The sequence below is a fragment of the Parasteatoda tepidariorum genome, chromosome 5 (assembly GCF_982258835.1).
Source record: "Parasteatoda tepidariorum strain Cologne lab strain chromosome 5, Ptep-v5.0, whole genome shotgun sequence".
NCBI classification, from domain to species: Eukaryota; Metazoa; Arthropoda; class Arachnida; order Araneae; family Theridiidae; genus Parasteatoda; species Parasteatoda tepidariorum.
In genome coordinates this window covers 39,443,271-39,467,876 of record NC_141759.1, presented here as the reverse complement: position 1 = coordinate 39,467,876, position 24,606 = coordinate 39,443,271, and the positions used below count along the sequence as shown (strand labels likewise).

At 29.3% G+C, this 24,606-nt stretch overlaps 1 protein-coding gene and 1 non-coding gene across 4 annotated transcripts in view; both read right to left on the bottom strand.

Annotated features, from left to right (window-relative positions):
* Window positions 1–16,141: 16,141 nt before the first annotated feature.
* TRNAK-CUU (transfer RNA lysine (anticodon CUU)) lies at window positions 16,142–16,214 on the bottom strand. Its single transcript has one exon. It is a non-coding gene; the product is annotated as a tRNA-Lys (tRNA).
* A 3,774-nt stretch (window positions 16,215–19,988) lies between these two features.
* LOC107447242 (protein big brother) overlaps window positions 19,989–24,606 on the bottom strand; it is a 46,869-nt gene continuing 42,251 nt past the window's right edge. For all 3 annotated transcript variants that reach the window (XM_043051510.3, XM_043051508.2, XM_043051509.3), the window contains exon 6: window positions 19,989–21,867. In XM_043051510.3, coding sequence (XP_042907444.1) covers window positions 21,843–21,867 — 25 coding nt within the window. In that variant the 3' untranslated portion in view covers window positions 19,989–21,842. The remainder of the gene's footprint in view (window positions 21,868–24,606) is intronic.

The window sequence follows — 24,606 nt, the reverse complement described above, 5'->3', positions numbered from 1 at the left end:
GTGAGTTTATGTGCGCCCCTGTCTGTTATGCAGCTGTCTGTGGGCTCTGAAGCATGTGTTTATGTAAAAATTTACAAACTTTTTGCATGTTTATGATAGAAAATGTGATTTTTTTTTACTTAATACTTTTATTATTATTTTTGTTAATTTATTTTTTTAAATTAATACGAGATATTTTATAAAAAATATTTTATTTAATAAAATAGCCTTTTTTTAAAAAATGTAAATACTTATTGCATTGTGAAATTAGCCAAATAGCACTTTTTACTATTTTAATAAGGGGGGGGATAGTTCCTTATGAATTCTTTAAAAATTATGTAAAATGTAACAGAGCGGTGTAAAAATGCTGTAAATGGATGATGTAGGGTGCAACTTTTTTTGTAAGATGTTTTCCGTAAAATTGTAAAATGTTTTACGCTTAAGCATCGTACTAAAATTTTAGGGATTTGTGTAAAAAACAGACCTTTTCAGCAGGGGGAGAATTCTTGAATTAGTTTAAAAAACGTGACACTTACAATATTGTCATGTCTATAAACCCCCCATGACGGTGTGTCCACGCTAGCGTCAGTGTGTGTCATTTGTTCTTTTAAGTTCATTATCTGTAAAGGAAAAAAAAAAAAAGGAGCAAGTAGTCTGTAAAAGTAAGGTGATAAGCAGACTAGATCATTCTGCGAATCCCTGTTTTCTTATTTCATCAAATAATTGTTTGGGCAAAAACAAGTTACATACTTAATTTTTTTTTTAATGTTTTTCTTTTAAACTTTTTGTCGCTGATGGAAACTAGTGTCCCTTTTTACACGTTTTTTTCTGGCACTCTAATGACAAATAAAAACATGGTAGTTCTTAATTAATTATAAAAAACAGTTTAACACTTACTGAAAAAAATCTGTTTGGTTATCGGAATTGCATTTGTTCTAAAATGTAAAATCTGAAAACAGTAGCCATAAAAACTTTTTTTTTCCATTCCTATTCAAAAATTTAACAATAATTGATTTCGCAAATTTAAGAAATTTCAGGGATGAATCACTGTCTCTCTTAGATCTAAATAATTGCAAAGCGCAAATTTGAAAAAATTATTAATTGTAAGTGAACCAGGTTTGGAAAAGTTAACCTTTAACGTAAAAAGAAGAAGAAAAAAAAAAAACACTGGTGTCCGAGGCTATATTTTATAACCATAAATTATTAAAATGCTAAACATAATTTTTTTTCACCAACTTGAACCTAAATTAATACAAAATAAGGAAGAAAGTAAAAGTAGTGCGAAAACTACGTTTAACAACCATTCTGCGTCAATAGGTAAAAGGATTCAAAAGTTTATTTCAATAATTCTACTGTCAATTATCGCCAAAGCCCAAACAACTTATCCATTGAAATAGTCTTGTCTGATAAGTTTATTTATTTATTTGTTTATTCATTATTTATTTTAAATTGTTTTCACAAAAAGAAGAGCATAAAAGTTTGAGAACTTTCCCATGTTCTCATTTCGTATCAAACGATTTCAAGACTACGCATAGCAATTGTTCTTTTGCTTTTATGAAACGTTTCTATTTGTGTTTCTGATTTCGAATTGTGATCATATTCTAACCTTCGAAAACTCGCTCAATTTTATATTATATTTAAGTTAATCGAATTTTTATTTGTATAAATTTTGAATTTACTCAGTGTAGAATAAAGATGTAAATATTGATGTGTATTGAGTGCTTAAATAATTAAAAAAAGATTTAAATATTTATCACTAGCATGCTACTTGCTATTATGTTATGCATTAGAATTTGCTCTGGATCTTTAAAATAGTAATTAAAGGCTAGCCTAATCCTTTTTTGAAAGTAGACCATTTGAATAAAGGACTTACGTTAATAAGTGCAATTTGGTTAATAAGTGCATGTAGCAAGGACAATTTGGTTAATAAGTGCATGTAGCAAAATAAATTTCGTTACAATTGATTCCAATTACAAAAAAACTACAAAATAAATTTCGTTGAAATGAATATAACGTTTGGTTTTCTAATTGCATATATGTTCTTGTGAACAGATATTTTATAAGATGTTTATAATAAATACTTGACGTATACCATCGCCTCCTACATCATAAAGCCTCCACACGGTCTTTTATAAGTAGTCCGCTCAGACTATTTAAAAATTGAACCAGTTGTGCGCATGAAGCCAAAACCTTTTATAAAAGTAATTGAGGGAAATTTATAAATTTATCATATATATTTGAGAATTGAATCTGTAGTGGTTGACAAGTGAATAAGGCAAACCAATAATATTCATAAATAGAACAAATTTTTAGTCATATATTTGCTACCACTTTCTTACTTTAATTAGATTTTGTATTAAATGACTCGTTCGGAAAGTGGATATCCTTCACAGCGGTCTCATCGGAATACCAATAAAAAACCGTGTGGAGGCTTTCAGTTGTAGGAGGCGTTGCGTATTGTACTCATTTCTTAAGGTAAGTGAAGTTGGGTTTTACGTAAGTTAAATTTATATTGATAGAAGAAATGTATGAATGACTCGTCCTTCTTTATAAGTTAACCAGCTGTGTAAGTTGACCACTGAAGCAATGAACCGCAACTGGTCAACTTACATAGTTTTCAAAGTATATAAATTCATTTGGCGCAGTAATCCCTCCATTAAATTCACGGTAATCTTCATCGATATTACGAGTATATTATTTCTTATTGATTTATTCTAATATTACTATCATTATTATTATCATTATTATTATCATTATTATTATTATCATTATTATTATCATTATTATTATCATTATTATTATCATTATTATTATCATTATTATTATCATTATTATTATTATCATTATTATTATCATTATTATTATTATCATTATTATTATCATTATTTTCAGTTTTTTTATTTATAAATTAATTAATTTATTTATTTGCTTTCGTCTTGCATAACACAGTAAATTATAGAATAAATTTTATCTCACTCAATGAAAATGATTAAATTGTGAAAGAAGAAGAAAAAAAAGTTGGGCATAAGATAAGTTACACTTATTTTGATAGAAGAAATGTATGAATGATTCATTTTTCTTTACAATTTAACTACCCGTCTAAGTTGACCACTGAAACAACAGACCGCAAGTGATCAACTTACTGTGAATCTCGACAAATTTCAAAGTATATAAATTCATTTAGCGTAGTAATCACTCCACTAAATTCACGGTAGTCTTCACCGACATTACTTCCGTATGTTATTATTATTATTGATTTATTATTATTAACATTATTATCATTATTCTTATCTTATTATTCTCATTATTATAATTTTTTTGTCTTGACTAACACAGTGAGTTATAGAATACATTTTATCTCACTCAATGAAAATGATAAAATTGTACCCGAAGAAAAAAAAAGTTGGGCATTAGATAAGTTACACTCATTTTGATAGAAGAAATGTATGAATGATTCATTCCTCTTTACAATTTAACTACCTCTCTAAGTTGACTACTGAAGCAATGAACAGCAAGTGATCAACTTACACAAGTTTCAAAGTATATAGATTCATTTAGCGTAGTAAACACGTCACTAAATTAACGGTAGTCTTCACCGACATTACTTTTGTATGCTATTATTTTTATTGATTTATTATTATTATTAACATCATTATCATTTATCATTATTATCATCTTATTATTCTCATTATTATAATTTTTATTGTATGTGTAATTTTTTTTGTCTTGACTAACACAGTGAGTTATAGAATAAATTTTATCCAACTCAATGAAGATGATAAGATTGTGCCAGAAGAAAAAAAAAAGTTGGACATTAGATAAGTTACATTTATTTTGATAGAAGAAATGTATGAATGATTCCTTCTTCTTTGCAATTTAACTACCTGTCTAAGTTGACTACTGAAACAATGATCCGCAAGTGGTCAACTCACACAAGTTTCAAAGTATATAGATTCATTTAGCGTAGTAAACACGTCACTAAATTCACGGTAGTCTTCACCGACATTACTTTTGTATGCTATTATTTCTATTGATTTATTATTATTATTAACATTATTATCATTTATCATTATTATTATCATATTATAATTTTTATTGTGTGTATATTTTTTTTATCTTGACTAACACAGTGAGTTATAGAATAAATTTTATCTCACTCAATGAAAATGATAAAATTGTGTCGGAAGAAGAAAAAAAAAAGTTGGACATTAGATAAGTTACATTTATTTTGATAGAAGAAGTGTATGAGTGATTCATTCTTCTTTACAATTTAACTACCTGTCTAAGTTGACCACTGAAACAATGAACCGCAAGTGGTCAACTTACACAAGTTTCAAAGTATATAAATTCAGTTAGCATATTAATCACGCCACTAAATTCACGCTAAACATACTTTCGTATGTTATTATTTTCATTGATTTATTATTATTATTAACATTATTATCATCATTATTACTATTACATTATTATCATTCATCATTATTATTATTAACATTATTATCATTCATCATTATTATTATTAACATTATTATCATTCATCATTATTATTATCCTATTATTCTCATTGTTATAATTTTTATTGTATGTGTAATTTTTTTTTTTTTTTTTTTTTTTTTTGTCTTGACTAACACAGTGAGTTATAGAATAAATTTTAACTTGCAAAATGGAAATGATAAAATTGTACCCAAATCCGCCAAACTAGATCCTCTGTTGTTTCCATCACGTATAACAGAGAATTGCTTTCCTGCTGAGCAGCACGTGCGAAGATGCTAGTAGGAGAAATCAACAGTGCAAAGCTAATAGCCACTAACGAAATCATCTTTTCCCCTCCCAATCTTTAGTAGATAGTCAGAAGGCGGAATGGACTGAAGCCACGTATTGTTGTTCGCGTACCAATTTTTTTTCTCCTCTCTTCCCATATTGTATAATACAATACGAACGAAGTAAAGTCGGCGCGAATGAAAGTAGATACTATGATGCAGATGCTGAAAAAATGCATCATCTTTTTATTTGCAAGCTACAAGGCAGGTGTAGCATTTTTCGAAGATGTTTTGCATTGAAAAATAAAGGTCATAATTTAAATGTGTTGCACTTGACGCAAAGCTATAATTTTAAACTCTATAAGCTATCTTGGCGTAAAGAATTATCTAGGTTTTAGTATGAACCAATTATTAATTAAACGTAAATAAAATAAACAAACTTAAATATTTCAAACGTTATTAAACTTTGTTAAAAACAGCCAACTGGTGGGGAAAAAAATTTCCAGCAAGATGAAAATTAATGCATAATAGGAGAAATAGCGCTTCATAATTTTTTGAATTTCTATGAATTTTTCCTCAAAGCTTTAAAGCACTAAAATGATGTGATTTGTTGTTTCAGAAATTAATTTAAAACTTCACATTTCTCAGTTTTAGGTTGTTTTTTTTTTAAATATAATTTTATTATAATTTAAACTAATGAAAGTAGGTTTGGAAGAACTTAAAAAATTCTTTATGCGCTAATTGCATAAAAACAAATATACTTAATAATATACTTACTGTATACGATAACTGTATACTACTGTATTAACTGATAACTGTATACGATTTAACTATTTATCAAAACTTGTTTATTGCAGAATTGTATTGGCAATATTCTGTCCCAAAAAATTAACATTGAATCAAAAATACCGCGTACTTTGTATCTCAAATTGTGATTGGCTGGCGGCCTTGCATTTTACAAGTATCGAAAGATGCTGCCAAATACAGTTGATATCCATCATCAGTTTATTTGTGAAACTTTAAGAAAAATGATTAAAAGTATATTTAGTAATTTCCCTCCCTGCCTCTATCGTCGTTAGCTTAGTTGGTAGAAAAAGGAAGGGCCTCTTAACCAAACAATCATGAACAACTTTTTAAAACTCACAGCAGTTGTCGAAATTGCATATTAATCGCGAAAAACGCTGTTTGCCATATTTCATTTAAGTTTTTTTTAAATTTTTTTATCGATTTTGCAATGATTTTTGTTCGAGAACAAGATTTCTGTTACATTTATACAAGCACTTGATCTTACCTAATTCGGGTGTGAGGATTTCAAACCTGAAATTAGTTTTTTCTTAACAGGTACGGATTTTTTTCCAAATGGTACTTTTAGCTTAGTTTAGTTTTCATCTGAATATACAAGAATATAAAGAATGTATAGGTTTATATACATACAGATACACTTGTCGGCTTCTCTGAAAATTACACTTATGACAAAAAAGAAAAAAAAAAAAAAAACTTACTACATTAACGTATTGCATCATAAACTGAAATGAATTATCGCCTTATATAGCTAAAAATTGGGAACACTTGGCATTAACTCGAGAACATATTCGTTCCACATTGGTTGAATTTTAACAGAAAAAATAATCTTTTGATATTCTGAATTAACTCCTGCTGTAATTTACTAAATCCGATTGGACAACGAGAGAGTAATTCTCATGTTTCAAAAGATACTGCTCGTAGGAAAATAGAATGAAACTGCTTGATAAATTGTAAAAAATTTTCCTGATCTGATAGCAATAAAAATTTGCGATTAGTACTTCAGATTAGATAACTTAACACACAATTGCCTTGTTCTATACTTTTTTAATTTACATTTATTCTTTGTTTAAACTGAGGAATACAAATTTGAAGAAGGGCGAAAAATTCTTTTCTCAAAATGTTTCAAAAACAAAGATATTTTATAAAAATTTAAAAATGGACAAATGTATAATACTGAAATATATTTTAAAAATGATTATTTTGAATGGACATTCATTTATTTTGTTAGGAAAAAATCTCACGAAATTCGAGAATAACTTTGTTATAACTGTAAAATTTTGATTGGGCCATGAACATTTATTTTACATGTTTCGAAAGATACTGACGATAAACCAATCAATCATCAGTTAATTTGAGAAATTGTATAGAAATGATAAGTATTTTAAACATTTCCTCTTTTTAGTACTATGCAATCTCACGTATGACCTTGTATAGGAAAAAAAAGACCTCTTCAGCTATATGTCAAGATCAAAATTTACTGACATTTATGGAAAACTCCTTAGGAAAATGTTACGATTTCCATCAATTTTGATCTAATTTGCTATTAAAGTTTTGAAAACAATCTAGCAATATGATTTTCAAACAGAATAGTTTCTTTAGTTTGCTTTATTTATCGAATAGGAAAAAGAATGCGTTGAAAAGAAGATGATGAACATTTAAATCACGTAAATTCTTTTTTGTACGAGAAAATACAGTAAAAGAAATGTAACATATCGTTTTAAAGTTCTACTTTTTAAGTTATTTGGTTCTTAAGTTTTATTTCTATGATTAAATTACATGGCTTCAAAGTTTTATTTCTATGATTAAATTACATGGCTTCAAAGTTTTAATTCTGAAAATAAAACACGTGGTTTCAAAGTTTCATTTTTAAATAAAGATACACAGTTTTAAAGTTTTATTTCTGAATTCAAAGAATATAGTCTTAATGTTTTATTTCTAAAGTTAACCTAGATGGTTTTAAACATTTATTTACAAAGTTAAGATAGTTCCATTTCTAAATTAAAGTTGTATAGTTTTGAACTTTGATTGCTAAGTTCAAGATATATAGTTTTCAAGTTTTAATTTTAAATTTAATTTACGTGGTTTTAAGCTTCTATTTATAAAGTTAAGACACAAAGATTTTAAATTTAATTTATAATGTTAAAATAGTGTTATTTATAGATTAAAGATAGATAGATTTGAAGTTTTATTTCTAAATTCAAGATATATGGTACATTTGAAAGTTTTGTTTCTATTTTGTTTTTTCTTTCCTTTAAGGTTTTAAATTTTTATTTATAAAGTTAAGATGCGTAGATTTCAAATTTAATTTATAAAGTTAAGATAGTGTTATTTCTAAATTAAAGATATATACTTTTGAAGTTTTACATCTAAATTCAAGATATGTGGTTTTATTTCTAAATTTAACCTATCTGGTTTTAAACTTTTATTTATAGGATTAAGATGCATGAATTTAAATTTATTTTAGAAAGTTAAGATAGTGTAATTTCTGAAGTAGAGATAGATAGTTTTACAGTTTTATTTCTAAATTCAAGATACATGATTTGAAATTTTATTTCTAATTGTGAGCTATATGAATTCAAAAATTTACTTCTAAAGATAAGACAAATTTAATATATATATATATATATATATATATATATATATATATATATATATATATATATATATATATATATTCTAAAGTCACGATATATGATTTTAAAGTAAAGATCAGTACCTTCAAAAATATTTTAACTTCTTACTTTTTCTTTAAAACAGCTCACTCTGTTTTGAATATATGCTCTGTAACGCGCATTGTTCTCAATTTTGATAATAGCAGGTCTGTTTGTAACCCGGAAAAAAGACAAAACTGGTAGGAAAACCACTTAATTTTTAGCTTATTTTCGCAAGAAATAAATATCCGCGATTACTAAGACACATTAACAGTTATTTTTCGAAATGGTAAGCAATCTTAAGGATACCTAGGGCAAGTAAAAATATCAAAAATGGGAAAAAGTAAAATTCTATTGAAATTAACAACTTTTTTTCACAGGGATGCCAAAGGCGACTAAATTTTTTAATAGATTTTTCCTAATTTATCAGTCACCACCTCTCACAATTTTAATCGCTCATGGTATTCCTGTTTTTACCATAATTTTTTCTATTTAATATTGAATTTGATTACGAAAGAATATCGTTTTACCGAACGGGCGAGTCATAAATTGTATGGAACGAGAATCAGAGTGGGAAAAAAAATAAAAAGCAGTAGCTTAAGTTTACAAAAAGCTTATTTTTTATAATTTAAAAGTCATATTCTTGCTTTTACTTTAATTCTAGCATACGTAATTAATGTTGCTGGATGCTGGACATGTAGGGTACCTCGGTATTTGGCGCGTAGCGCCACCAATCGATTCATCTCATACTGGTTTGTTCTGTGCTCAAAAGTCATGACGAAATAAGCTTATACTGGTAAAGAAGAAAAAAAATAATTCCCCATAATAACAAATTTTTAACTTTTATAGCAGTTCTTTTAAGTTTTCATTTCGAAGTATACCATTATTTGTTTTATTTTATTCATTTTCAACTTGTGCATGTACATAAAAAAAAATCTTAGCTAGACTAGTAATAGCACAAGCACTGCAAATTCAACTGTCGGACATAAAACATAATTTATGATTACTAACAATAAAAACATTAAAAATCTTCACACCTCTAATTAAATATTTAAGAATAGTCTTTCATCGGTAATAACGTTCACAATTTCCTTAATAAACTTTATTTAAAAAGTCGTGGTACCGCCGAAAGAAGGTTGACAATTTAGGGTATCGCAGCCGAAAAAAATGGGAAACATTTTGATGAAATAAATAAAAGAAGAATTGAGTTTCTACCACTTCTTACATTTTTCGCCAGTGGTATCCCTGCAGTCTTGAAAGTAAAATAAGACTTTATAAAACTATTGGTATGCAGTATTTTTTATATCTCAAAAAACAATCTAGTTATGAAATATTTCCCCTTCGAGCTTTTTCTCTTTTCGGGAGCACAAGCAACCGTGCTTATAGAATTTGTAATACTTATCCGTAAAAAATAAATAAAAAAGAAAGAAATTCAACAAGGATGATAAATATCTTTTTGAATCTATCCTTCAATATATTCTCTATTATGCATTTATTTTTCAAACAATTAATCCCTTTTCAATCTTTTGTCATTAATCATACCATATAGAGATCCTCTGAGATTCCAAATGCCACCAGATATAGGCATTTATAGGAAAGGCGTGATTTCCAAAAGGCCCAAAGCACTACAAAGCAATAGACATCCTACAAGCCCTTTTATACAGTAGGCAGATTCACGCCGCCCATGGAATTAGTGGAGCATTATACTCTGGAGACCATGGGCGAGCCTTTCACACCTCGGGTGGTCGCCATTGTTCCTATTGTCGTCCCTGTCAGCAATCCCTACCGGATTTTAGAGCCATCTCTAGGGACAGATGCCGTACTTTTTAAAAAGCTATAAATTTATTGGGGCTCTTTCTGCAGTTTCGTATATCATAGGCGGTCTCATTCATGCTTTCAATGCTTCTTTTTTTTGCCTCCTTTTATTGCCGTCTTAGTTGGCGAGTAAATAGATATGAAATACGATAGTAAATTATGACGAAAATGTTATAATATTGGCGAAAATGTAAATAAATCTGAGGAAGTGTTGCATATGATTAATTTGTTGTGAAAGCATAACAGTCTTCAAGAATTGAAAGAGAAATTTTAAAAAGTTGGTTGCAAATTTATGATTAAATGTGATTTGTAGTTGCTACTCATGTATCTTACATAAGTTTAAATTATTTATTTGTTGTGGTGATTAAATACAAATATAATCAAACTTTAAAAACTTTATATTTACGCAGTAAAATATAAATGCTATTACCATTATAAGAGTTACCACATTGACCTTACAGGTTGACAGCAATGAATATACACACGCTGTATTTTAATTTCATTTAAAATTTACACTTTACTACCTATTTATATATAATTGAGTATTAATAAATTGACTTTCAGCGACGGTAGAGTATCCTATCTCGTTTTTCCGAATAAACAATCCGACTAATATTATGTTTATTGGCATCATATTGAACTACTCTAGAGCTATTTTTCAACTAGTGTCATCGTTTGTGGGCACATACGGTTCTACATCTGAAATTTCTTTTTAGTGGTAGAAAAATTAATATATATATATATATATATATATATATATATATATATATATATATATATATATATATATATATATATATATATATATATATATTTCTTTAAAAAAGAAACCGTCATTTTAAAGATAGATAGGCACAAATTGGTTAAATTTAATATTGTTGAATCTATAGTTTTGTTTACGACTGTAAAAAAAAAAAAAAAAAAAAAAAAAAAAAAAAAAAAACAATTGGGTACTTGCACTTCAAGCAAAAGAAGATCACTAGCCACACAAGTAACCTGTGGCGTCAGCACCAGCTGATTGTTAATAAGCAAAATGCCATGTTAAAGTTGAGCTATGTTTCTCCAAAAAAATTAGAATGTTAATTAACGTGAAGTTAATTAAATACAGCGCCGTATAGCACATCGAATTTGTAGAAATATATTTCTTTCTCGTCTTCGATTTATTATTTGTTGATTTATTTTACTGTAACCATGATATATTTTTGTTTTGTGAATCTGGCAACTTCGATGATGCATAATGTTCTTGCATTTATGTTATACAAGGCTACGTGCCTGTCTTTGTGTTAAGTGAGGAACACATAGAGAAAGAATTTAAATCTTTGTGAAAGAATATAGAATATGTCACTAAAGAGAATTGATACTAGACTTACTACTAGCTTGATACTAGTTTGGCTTACTCGAAATAGAATGGAAAGTACAGTTGCTAATGTAAGCAAATGTCATGTTTCAATAACCTATCAGGATTGAGATACCTACACTACATCACCTGCAGGTATGCCATTATCTTAGTTATCATTTTTAATCGATACAGAATAAGTAAAATAAAAATAAATCAAAGTATAACACACACACGGTTCAAGTTAAAATATTTTTTTGGAGACAAATTAATACTTCCGAAATCACGTGTTTCATTTTCAACAAACCATTAAAAATCGTCTGCAATTCCAACTCATTTACTTCTTCTACTGCGTTGCAAGATCACCCTGTCGGTATGCCATTATCTTGGTCATCATTTTTAATCGATGCAAATAAGTCAAATAAAAATAAGTCAAAGTAACACACACGAGGTTCAGTTTAAAAACATTTTATGGTATAAAATCAAGACTTCCAAATCACGTGTTTCAGCTTCAACAAACCATTAAAAATCGTCTGCAATTCCAACACTTTTACTTCTTCTATTGCGTTTCAAGATCACACTTCAGTTGCCAAAAACACGATCAACTCCATTGTCGCCAGCCATTTAAAACAGCGCAAAGAAAAATAATCCAACACTCCCAATTAAGCCTAAGATTTGAGCTTTGCGAGCGAACGCTCACACTTGGCGCAGTTTTAGAGAGGCGGCCATTATCGAAGCAGCCTCTTCTCTTTTACGGATAATAACAAAGGGGAGAGAAAGCACAATGATAAGTGCAGATAATGCTTGGGTGCAGAGATTATGAGAGGATAATTATACGCTCTACTGCCGGATAGAGAAAGTAAACGAGGAAGGGAAGGGATGGGAGATTCGTCGAAACGAGCAGTTTTTTCTCTACTTCACGCCATATGCTCTGCTTCGGAACTTCAAGATGATGTTAAAAAGGCAGGGGTGGCGTTTTTTTTTTTTTCAAGGAGAAAAATCTGAAGTACCTAACAAAATTGTTCCCTCCTTCCCCCTACTATTTTTTCCCCCAATTATACACACATTATGTGTCAAAAATCTAAAAAAAAATTTGTGGAGATTCGGAAATGTAGTAATATATCCTTTTTTATCATCATTTTCTTTTATTTTTATTTATTTTGATAGAAGGTCAAAATATTTTAAATGTGAAAGTAACTTTATGCAAAGTGAACTGCATCCAACTTATCACGTTTTACAGGACCTATTAGGATTCATTCACCTATTTTATCCTGAGCTAAAAGATAAAAAATTGGTAGTAAAACTATTTTTTTTAAATGGTTTTGGTGAGTTGCAAAATAAGCTCTTACTATTCCCAATTGTAAACTATTTATCGCTATTTGCTTTTAATCAGGTAAAAAAATAAATAAATAAAGTGTTTTATATAAATATTATAACTGTTAAAAAATCTTGCTATTCATAGATATTTTAATCTTCCCGAAAACATGCTAAAATGAAATAATGTTTTTCTATTTTTTTTTTATTAGTGTTTACTCTTTTTCGTTTTGATATGGCATATAAGTTTTCCATGTTCTCGTTTTTCCCTCCCCCCCCCCCCAAAAAAATATAAGGAATGGAAACTTAATCGTTTCTTTTTTATTTTATAAACTTTGGATAAACTTAGAATATTTTATTAACACAATGTATTCGGATCGTGTATAAATATGTTTTTGAAAACGTGAAATGATTTTAGGCAAATTCTAAAGTCTTTATATTTGGCAAAAATTTGAGGGTAAAAAAAATACTAAAACTGTATCATTTTCATTCGCATTTTTAAAGAAGTATTTCATTCGTTATTACCGCTATTCGTTGTTAATATTATATTCGATCTAACTGATCCAGAATATCTCTATTCAGTTTTACAATAGCGAGATGGGAAAGTATTAAAATGAAGTAGTAACTATAACGACAAGTTATAAATATTTTTGTCTCGATCTGAAATCAGCTGAATATAAATTTTTATATTACAAAGTTGGAACCTAACAATAGAAAATATTCACTCTGTTTAAGCGCAATTATTCTACCTCTTTTTAAAAGAATACAGTTTTATTGTCACTGCAAAATTGTGCATTTATGTCCCCTCAACAGTGAACGGGTTAACTTGCTTTCGAGTCTTGGTGGGGCAATCGAAGCTACCAGCACTTTCCAACTACCTAAAGTGCTTACATCAAATGAAGTTTTAATTATTCCAAGTTTCGATTACTTCCTGGCTGATACAAGCAAAATTTTGCCGTCAATCTTTGCAACGACCACTTTTCAAATAGTTAATGTGCTTAAATTTTAATAGGAGCTCTCCGGGCTCGAAAAAACTCAGAAATTTTACCCGTCCCCGAGGACGGCTTGACCATCAATGTACCCGTCCTCCTTTGAAACTAACCCGTCGCTTCTAAATGAATAAAAATATAATATTCTCTTATTTATTATAAACATTTATTTAAATTGCACAATGAATTAGTAGTTACTAGGATAACAAACAAGGATTACATTATACAGTAATAAGAGAAATACTAGGTTACTAATAGTAACCTAGTATTTCTTTTATGAAATAATTTATTTCTTTTATGAAATAATTTAAATGACAAAGGTCAAGTTATCTGGAATATCAATTTATCCTAAGGCACTGCGTTTTTAAAATGAATCGAATATGACGTTTGCCAGTTCCACAATCAAGCCAATGATTTACAGAGATTTCTGCACAGAAATCTGAAAGAGGTTTTCCATTTAGGTAGATGTTCATAATTGCAACATTACGGAAAAATGGCCGTCCACTCGGACGTCGAATTCGAGAAATTCGTTGTCCGCGGGGAATTTTTGACCGCCGAGGACGGGCGGACGGGCGGTTTTTCGAGCCCTGGGAGCTCTGTACCTGAGGACAAAATAAGCGACAATCGTTTTACGGCCTTCAAAATCAGAACGTATTTTCCTCTAATAGTCAAACAAAATTTACTGCAAATCAAAATTTTAGTCACTTTCCGATTAACTAAAATGTTTCAGTTTCAGACAACTACAGTCATAAACTATTGCTATTTATGACAAATAGCATTTAAAGGATTTATATATATTTCGATCTCTTTCCGACTTTATAGAATGCTGAATTTCAGCTGAAGTTTTGAGTTGAAAGAAAGTATCAATCATTTTCTTGTCACTATTATCACAACCTAATGTCAATCTGACTAAAATACTTAATTCAATAAACTAACAGCAGACCTGCCGACTTTTACTCTTACCGAGAAAGTATTACTCTAGTGGTCACGATAGACTAATTGAAACGCAACTGTAAATAAAAGTAACTTTTTATAATTACTTTGGATTACACTCATTTTCTTTTCTATATATTGCTCTTTTATATAAAATTTATTTATTTGCAATAAGTTGTAGTCAAATTCATATTAAATTTTATAAATCCAAGAATTGAAAGGAAATTTATGAGATTCATTATCACTTTAAATATCAAAATGAAATGCTATGGGTAATCCGCGTTGTTGTCAGCTATGTAATACCGGGGGGAGGCGAGAGAGTGCACAGGGAGTCTTCCCCCTATTGTAAATAGTGTAAATATTCTTTCTTTATCTTTATCATCAATTTGTTCACTTTATTATGTATCAACTTGCGATTTATCTTTATGTATGACCCAGATTGGATTTTATCAATTATTGTTCATTCTGAGATTTAACTTAATGTTAACGCAGCACCTCCCTTCCCTTCCACCACATATTATTCAATTTAGATGAAAGAGCAGTCATCATCCATTCATGGATAGGTACTCTGAAAAACTTGATTAGTTAGTTAGTGAGCTATGTAACAGATATAATACAAAATAAAGAAAATAAAATTAATTATTGTTTACGATTATTTTAAAAATCACTTCTAATAATATGAAAATAATGTTACTTTAACACGTTCACGCAGGGAAAAGTGAAAATACAGGTACGGGAAAGGAGATAATACTGGTAGAAGAACTATTTCAATATTAGATAATATTCGGGAGGAGTTAATCTATTCTCAACAATAACAATCCACTGCAAGGAAATTTATAAAGGCGAAGAAGCAACTCAATATAAAAATCGCATCCGTTAAAAACAATTGGTAGTTATGGATTTTCATTATTCCCGGAAAAAAACTAAAAAATGAAATTTATTGCTACCAGTTTTTACTCCGGTGGGTCACCCCGGCGTGAACGTGTTAAAGGGACATTAGTGTGAGTGAAACAAAAATCGAGGGACGCTTACTTTTATTATCACCAAAAATTCCCTCGTGTTTTTCCGTTTCATGTGAAACTAAATAAAACTATTTCCTCATATTCAGTTCAGGTGAAAAATGTGGTTTTAATAAAAACTTTTTTACTTTTAAATTCAATTCAGACCCTTCAAAACCCCAAACGAAGAAAAAATTAATGAATTGAGGTGATAGTAGGTCATCTGCCATACTTAACTGAAACTGCTCAATAGAATTTCAACTGGATCTGTGTTTACAACATTTTGTAAGTGGCAAAAAATTTTAAACCATATTATTATTATCAAAAACTAATTAGTTTTGAAGACCTGGTATTGAAACATTTGCACACTGAATAGCAAAAGGATGTTAATAGCAAGGCTAATTACAGTTTTGATAATAAATAAAAACTTGTTTAAAAACTGCGTTTATGTGTTAGAAATTTATGTAAAAAAAACTTCAGAATTTCTTACCCCGAGCGTCACAAAAATATAATAATAAAATTAAAATAAATAAATATAACGTCTCCCAAAAATAAAAATCGTCGCCCAACGTGGGGCTCGAACCCACGACCCCGAGATTAAGAGTCTCGTGCTCTACCGACTGAGCTAGCCGGGCGTGGTAAAGCCTGAAAAATGAATTTTTATTTTCAGAACAGCTTTATTTTTCATGGGAAATTTACCAGCTGTTCATGAACACATTATCACTTCGCAAGCCTTGTTTATATTTATTGCATTCGTCAACGCTGCCACGCCTGGCTAGCTCAGTCGGTAGAGCACGAGACTCTTAATCTCGGGGTCGTGGGTTCGAGCCCCACGTTGGGCGGTGCTACTTTTTTGCGAAAAATTCTGAGAAAACTTCTTAATATGGTAAAAATATGTTTAATAGAGTTATAGTATTTAGTTTTAAATTCATTTAGAGAAATTATTTTTATGTTTGGAAGCCCGCGAAAAAAATGGCATGCTTATTCAGAAAAAATACGTTTTTGTAACTGTATTATACATCTAAATCTGACCAATAGTTCGAAAGCTATTGCGCTATCGATGTTTTCTAGCATGATATCAGAGATGCCAACTTGCTCCGGACAGCAAATATATTTTTTAAAGTGGTAGTTTATCAATTGTGATTCTTGTTTTAATAAATTCATTTTAATAGATTTTTATCCACCGCTATTTAAAAATATTTCGTAGGCCTATATTATTCGCCACTTTATAGTACTTATGTCATGCTATACCTTTTAAAAAGCAAGTGAAAATAATGAAATGTTTGCAAAATTTACTTCGTAGTTATTTACCGTTTTTTTAATTATTTTGGCGTGTCCTGAGCAGTTGGCATCTCTGTGATATTACAATTCAAGCAGCACACAGCGTTAGCAGTGCGTCATTAATGCTGTTTTTTCTTCCAAAATTAAAATGTAGAAATTGACCACTCATTTTCAATATTTCTCACAGCAGAGTATAACGTTTATTTCAACTGCCATTTATCGAGTAAAAGTGAAAAAAAGTAACCATTTAACCCCTATTCTATGCTTCTAGCTTTTCTCTCCAACTACTCAAATCATAAAAGAACGCGGGTAAGTGTACTGACCAAATAAAAGGTCAAAAGTCAGTCACCCTGAATGCACCGTATCATTCAAGTTTTTATGTTGTATTTTTCTGCAATCGGAGAAAAATAACCAAAAAGGGAGTTTTTCTGTATAAGATTGATGGCTATCGAAGTCTATTTCTTCCGTATGAAAGCTATACAACTGGCATCATTTGATATGCCAGGCATGGACACACGTGGTATGGGATTCAAAGGGTTGCTGTTCAAAATATACGGATGGAATTTCATGGCATCTGTTTGCTGTTTAAAAAAAACATCAATTGTTCTGAACTACAGGGAGCAAAATATTCAAAGAACAAATACTAGTTTATATTCGAAATGGTATAAATGAAGTCTTTAATTTTTAAATCTAAATCACAAAACATTAAAGTTAAAGATATGGAAAAAAAAAATGGGGTGGCATCGCTTTAACTCTCACTTAAATTTTGAAAACTTCTGTCATGAGAATTTTAAACTTAAATAATTTTTAACCAATGAAAAAATGTAGAGTATCACCATTATACTTATTGTCTGTTCCTTACAGGACTTTTTAAAAATATAAATATTTATTAGCTTTGTGATTTTGAATCCAATCCGGAAGACAAGGGAATTCCTGGATCGGGGCAAACTACCCTTCGTGGAGAACTTTTTGATGAAACTATCCCGCATTTGAGTTACATGGAGGGGAAACCACGAAAACTTCCCCCTATTTTCCCAATGGCAAGGGGATCCCAACCTTACGATATGCCTACCACTGAGGATATTTTATGTCAGCATTGTGGTCGGTGAGAGTCGGGAGCATAATTCGTTTCAACTAGTCACCGCTGAGATTCGAACCTGAGCCACATTTTCCTATCATTAAAGATAGTCTTTTTGATGGAAAATATTATTATTACCAAGTAGGCCGCACAATGCTTTTATGGAGTAAAATTTTAGGAAACTAAAAAGCAGTATGCACTAAAAATAGTTTAATTTAAAATTGTCCACCTTCGGATAATTGAGACTTGTCACTTCATTTTCCTAAGTTCTCCTATTTCAATATAATATCCCCTTTTTAATGGGTTGGGGCGTGGAATGATAAGCCACATTTTAAAATTCTTCTGGACAGTGCGTTTGGTGGAAAATACCGTGTAATTACGGTAAAGCAGTATGATGTTTCTACGTACAATGCGCAAAATAAAGAACGGGCTAACTGGAATAACTTTTGACCTAATGATCACAGATTCGTATTTTGGGACTTAATAGTAAGAGGGGGTGTTCTCAAATATGCTAATTAATTAGCGCCGACGATTTTTTTAAGTTATGAAATCAAACCCAATAACATATTTTCTCTAAATAAACATACCTTTTCTTGACGGAAATATCAAAGTCGTGTTTTTAAAATTCAATTTATTTAGAACTATTTGACCATTTCGTTCTTCTGCATTTTTCCATTTAAAATTTCATTTTTTAAATTCCTCTGCAATTTCTGTATTTTTTGGACTATTATTAAATAAAATATTAAAAAATAATAAATATTTACTAAAAAATATATTTTGCAGTCAATTATCTTCGGATAAAAAATTTTAAAATTTCATGCAGAATCTTTTCAATTTGCTTAAAAAGTTCTCAATATATGGTGAAATGGTGATTGACCAAACTATTGAGACCATGTTTCCAAGATCGCGACTGCCTCTATATTTTGCTCCTATATTTTGAGAGTAAGAAATCCCAATCCGCATAAAAAAAGTTATGTTTATTAAAAGATTTTTGCGTCCAATTTCGTAACTTAATAAATCATCTGAAGTAATTAATTAGCATAAATTAAGAGCACCCTCTAGAACTATTAAGATTGAGTCCTAGAACGTGAAGATCAGAACATTAAATCAAAAGTTATTGAGGGCGGTCCGTTTATTTTTATTTTATTTATTTTGAGCTCTTTAATTTGCTGCTATGGAGTGAAATTTCCGAACTTGTTTTATAACTGCTGTGAGTTCACAACAGTTCAGGGGCCAACTTAAAAATCCTGAAAATTCCCTGAGTAAAATCATTAATGATTAATTCAAAAAATTTATATGTCTTTATAAATTTAAATCATTGATATTTTCAAAACATGAAAATTCTAAATAAATTATATGTTGCATAATTTGAATGAATAATCATGTATATGTTTACTTTTATCTATAATCACATTTATTATTCTACCAGAAAAAATATTTACAAATGAAAGAGATGCCAAGTATAAATTCTAGTTCTAATGTTTTTAAATTAAATATTCAAGAATTTGTATGCATAAATGAGATCGATCATTTCTTGAAACTTCTGGACCTTGGATTTCCAGGAACATCCGGATCACGGTTTTTGAAAAATCTGGAAATCCGGATTTTTTTTTTCTGGAGCACAATCACCTATGGCAGTTACTCAACATGACTAATAGGTCAAATTAACGTCAATAAGGAAAACCGCAGTTTTCTGGAAATAGTGTAATAGTGGCATAATTTTTTAACAATTAAAAACTTACACGAATGCTGCATTATCTGGGTTCATAAAAATTTACAAAAAAAATGAGAATAAGGCATTGATTTTGATAAATTTCATATAAATGGAAAATGATGATAAATCTGCTATTTTAAAAACTTTTAAAATATTTTAATTATTTGTCTTTTCTAAAGCCCAGATGCTTTTTTACGGCTAAATGGCATAGATATAGTTTGAAATTATAGCTTTGCCTCAAGTGTACTTAAACTGAAACTATTCTATTTTCCTTAGTAGAAGAGTTTCGAAAAGCCATGTTAACGAAAATAATTAAATAAAACCATTGCAAAAAAATCCAATGAATTATTTTTATTCAGAACAAACAAAGACAAAAATACAATATCTAGACTAGGAAATATATCATTAAAACATATCGTGCCCGACGATATTTTCATTTCATTTGGTGTTTAGCTACACACAGTTTAAAAACAACATATCCGGGACACATTATAACACAGATACATGAACAAATATTGCAGTATAAATATTTACAACCCATATTTATAATATTACACAAAGCTGATTCACTTCCGAATAAGAAAACAGAAGTGATGTAAGGTTTTTGTGCTGAGCAACAAAGTGGATGATTCTAGTAATATACACGAAATTCAAAAAACAACAAATATCTTAACATATTTCATAAATAATTTCAGTTTGCAAAGCCCTTAATCTTGTTATATGAAAATTAAAAGTACTATTGCTTTAAGAAATAAAAAAAATTGCTTTTCTAATTGCTTTTCTATTGCTTTAATAAAAAAAATTAAATTCATTGCTTTTCTTTATGAAAAAATTTAATACTTGAAGACATTAAAAGAAAAGAAAACTAACAGAAAATTATAAATATTCAGTAGGAATCTTCAATAACAAGATATTTGGCTGACTATTTACAAAACAGAAAGATCTGAAAGACATAAATTGAGTTAAAATTAGCAATAGTTCATTTTCCGACAAACACAATATTTACATCAAGAGTTCGAAAACACAAAAGGTAAAAGCTCAAATGGAAATTTAGAAATCATAAAAGTCAAAATAAATTAATTGTTCAATGCAAAACAATACCAAACAGAACATATTTTGCAAAAAAAAAAAGTATGCAGTACACTAAGAGTGCTTTCCGAATTAGAAAGGCTGACGGTCCAATTTTTATACAAGGTGATAAGTTCCAGCATTTGTAAATTACGTATTTATGACGTCATATAAGAAGACTTTTAGCTTGTTCTCGAAAATGACGTCATTCCTAGTACTTTTCATTCTTTAAACTTTCGCTCGTGGGGAGAATAAGGTCTCATAATTGCAAAAGTTGATGCCTGATTAAACTGTGTAAAAAATTATTGTAAAGCTTGCCTGTTGACTGTAGAGAAATAAGAACAAACAAATAATTGTAGAAGTAATGTGAGCATCTGACTTACATTTAAAAAAATGAATTGAAAAGAAACCTTGTTTTATTTCATATGAATAAAGTATTGCTAAATTATTTATACCATACAACACTAACAAATGAAAATCTCTATTTATTTAAACTTTTAAATTCCCATTTTCTAATATTCTATTTTTGATAAAATAATTTAGAAAAACCTCAGTAAATTACAGCTGTTTCATTTAGCTAATAAGCTGTCATTTGGAAAAATCTAATTATTAATGTCAAACGCGAACATATTTTAAAAAATTTGAAATAGTAAAAATTGTTATTCATTCAATTATGAGTGACAAAGAACTAAACATTTTTTAAAAAAATGATTTCATGCTAAGCAAATAATAAATAAATTATGATTCGGTAAAATATAAGTTCGATGTTTTGGATATTGCATTTGGCTTCAAATCAAGCACGAACTTTTGCAATGAACTGATACAAATTAAACCATTAGAAACAAATAATTTCTTTACATTTTTAGGTTAAATTAAGCTTCTATAGTCATGTAAGGGTAAGCTTTTGTTCCTAAAACATCAACTCAAATCAAGAGTTCTCTAAAACATTCTGGGTTAATATAAGGCGAGCCAAATAATTTTGTGAGCAGTTTTTAGATCTTTCTTTCTTTTGAAATGAAGGAATGGCAACAAAATAAGTGAAACACCGGTACATTTTGATGTAAATTTAAAAGAGAATCTCCGATGAATCCTAGTTGCTTGCTGAACCAGCTCTGTCAGGACTTAACTCACTCTGTTTTTTCCGAGCCTGGAAGAAAAGAAACATATATATAAGGCTACAAAATAATCAAAATTAAAGAGAGAAAAATAGTAATAGTAAAATTTTAAAAAGTTGTAAACTAAAAATATTTGTTTTTCCACTATATTTCAAAAAACACTTGGATAATCGCAAAGTTAGTCGCCAAGATGTGCGAAATAGTTTCATTTATGACAACCAGTACAGAAACCCCTGAATAAAGTACGTAAGTCTATCCCGAGATCATAGCTTTCGCAGTCTTGGCACTTTAATTAACTGCCTCAAAAAATAGGATATTTAAGATAGCTGATCCAAACATTATATGAATTACTACAATCAGGATAAGAAAAGAAAAAAATGCTGCATCCAAACTATTTTGTTAATATAAATTTATTAGAAAGTGGGTTAATAATTCCTTGCTTTATTTTAATTGCCACGTCCTAATTTATAACAAAAATTATGTAATCATACTCAAAGCTAATGTTTATTAGTTATGTTAGAATTAAACTAGAAGCAAAAAGCCAGTTTTCTGTTATATTAAACATACCTATATTGATTCGAGCACGACATATTTTTATTCCCTGATTAATAAATGTCACTTATCCCTGTAAATGTAACTTACTCGCTTCATTTAATCATTTCCTCAAAATTTAATTCAATAAATGTGTCCAAACAAAAAGACAGCGATTTTTTTTAAACAATTTTTTTTTTGTTTTTTCTACAACAATTATTTTTAGCTAGTTTAATATACTAGTTAATGTATAGTATTTCTCAAATGATTTCATTATACGTTAAATAAAATTGATTGAAAACGACCAACTTTTCCCACACAAATCACAGTACATTAGCATTGCAGTAACGGATAATATCACGAATAATCTTTTTTATTTTTTATTTTATTTTTAAATGCATTTAATCTCCGTCGCTAATTGTTAATTCCAAGTTCTAAACTACCTATAATCCTCAGCATCCCATTCTTAAAAATCAGGGTTTATCACCGGTTCCCATGCACTGAATTTAGTCTTTAAAAAAAAAAGTTGAAAAAAGGAAAAGAGTAGGATGGTTGCTATGGGGATGCCATTAAAACGGTCTACTTCAAAAATCCCGATCAGCGCAACGAATTTAATCCCATCAAAAGATTAAACGTCGAATGCAGGGGTCGCAAACTTTTGTCTCTTCGCACCATCTACATAGACAATATTTAGGGTGGCTTTTATTCCACTAAATCCTCTTTTAAAATATTTCATTCAACGATTTCCAAACACGAGAAAGGTTATGATTTTTAAATCGTTGCAATCGTCAACAACAAATTTTAACCGGATGGCGTCCTTTAACATGGGTTTTCGAAGCTTTGTCGCCATGGGGAAAATAAAGAACTACTATTTAAGTGCCTTACACTTTGAAGCAAAACAATTATATGTATATCATCTTACTGTGAAAAATTACCTAGGCTTTAGAACGAACGAGTGACTTAAATATTTTGTAAGTTATTAAAAATCGCCAATTTGGCGACACTTTTCTACCAAGAAAAAAAATATCAAAGTCACTGCTTCTATTCTCAGTTTTTGGAAATTCTTATGAGCCCAGATAATGCAGCATTAAGGTATGTTTTTAAATATTAAAAAACTAGACCAGAAATGCTCTTCATTTAAACGAAACTGTGGCTTTTCTGAATATTGACGTTTTACGCCATTTTCATAAAAAACCACAGATAGCGCTCGCTTTAGATAAGCTAAACTTGTCCTAACAATCATGAGTAACTGTTGCAAACTCAAAGCAGTTATTATGAAAATAGTTTATTATTCGTAAGTAAGCATCATTTCGTACAACGACGAATTATTCGGAAAACAATCTTCGTCGTGCCTTTATTTCGAATAAGTAATCAATTCCTGTTGAAAATCTTTTGCCATGAGTCTATTTTAGAAAGATGATTATATCGAAAACTATATCATATAAATGGCAATGAATTTAACGCAGGTATGAAGAATAGCTTCCAACTAATACGATTTTTGCTAAAGATATTTCTCAGTGGTAGTTCCAAAACAGTTTAAAATTAAATTCCTTCTAATCTAAAAGTGCCTTTCCTTCTTTTAAGAATTTTAAAAATTACATAAAAATACTGTATTATGTAACAGCATTTTAAAGTACTCGGGGTACAAAGGGTTAAAGCAAAGTCATAGCATACGAAAATACATAAATAAAAAATAGTTGCATTTTGATTGGAAATAATGCATTTGCTATTATAAGTATCTTTTTTTAAAAACTAAAGTAAAGAAATGAACTTCATTAACTTAGCAAAGGCGCTAATTCCCAGCCACATATTTTTCAAAAGTTATTTTTTACATCACTGAAAAATGTTGTGCTAACGCAACGCTTGCATGGAAGGTTTTAAAAATCTGAAAGCGCACGTATCCCGGTAAAATTGTTAAATTAATATTAATTATTATCTCTGTTAATTACTTTTAAATATGTGTTCTTGTACTTTCATTTTTTAACATCGTTTACTTAGAGAACTGTGCTTAAAGAAAATTTGCAATTACTTATTACAAAAAAAAATCTCAATTTCAGCTAAGTGAAATGGTAATTTCCTTGCTTATTAATCATTGTTATATTAAATTTGGTTTCAAATTCAGTCATTTTCAAAGCTATTTTTCAACTTAACGTCGTCTTGGGTCAATTTTTAAACGTAAATTCGAAAAAAAAGAGAAAAAAAAACATAATTGAAATACATAAAAAGTGCTTATTTCATCG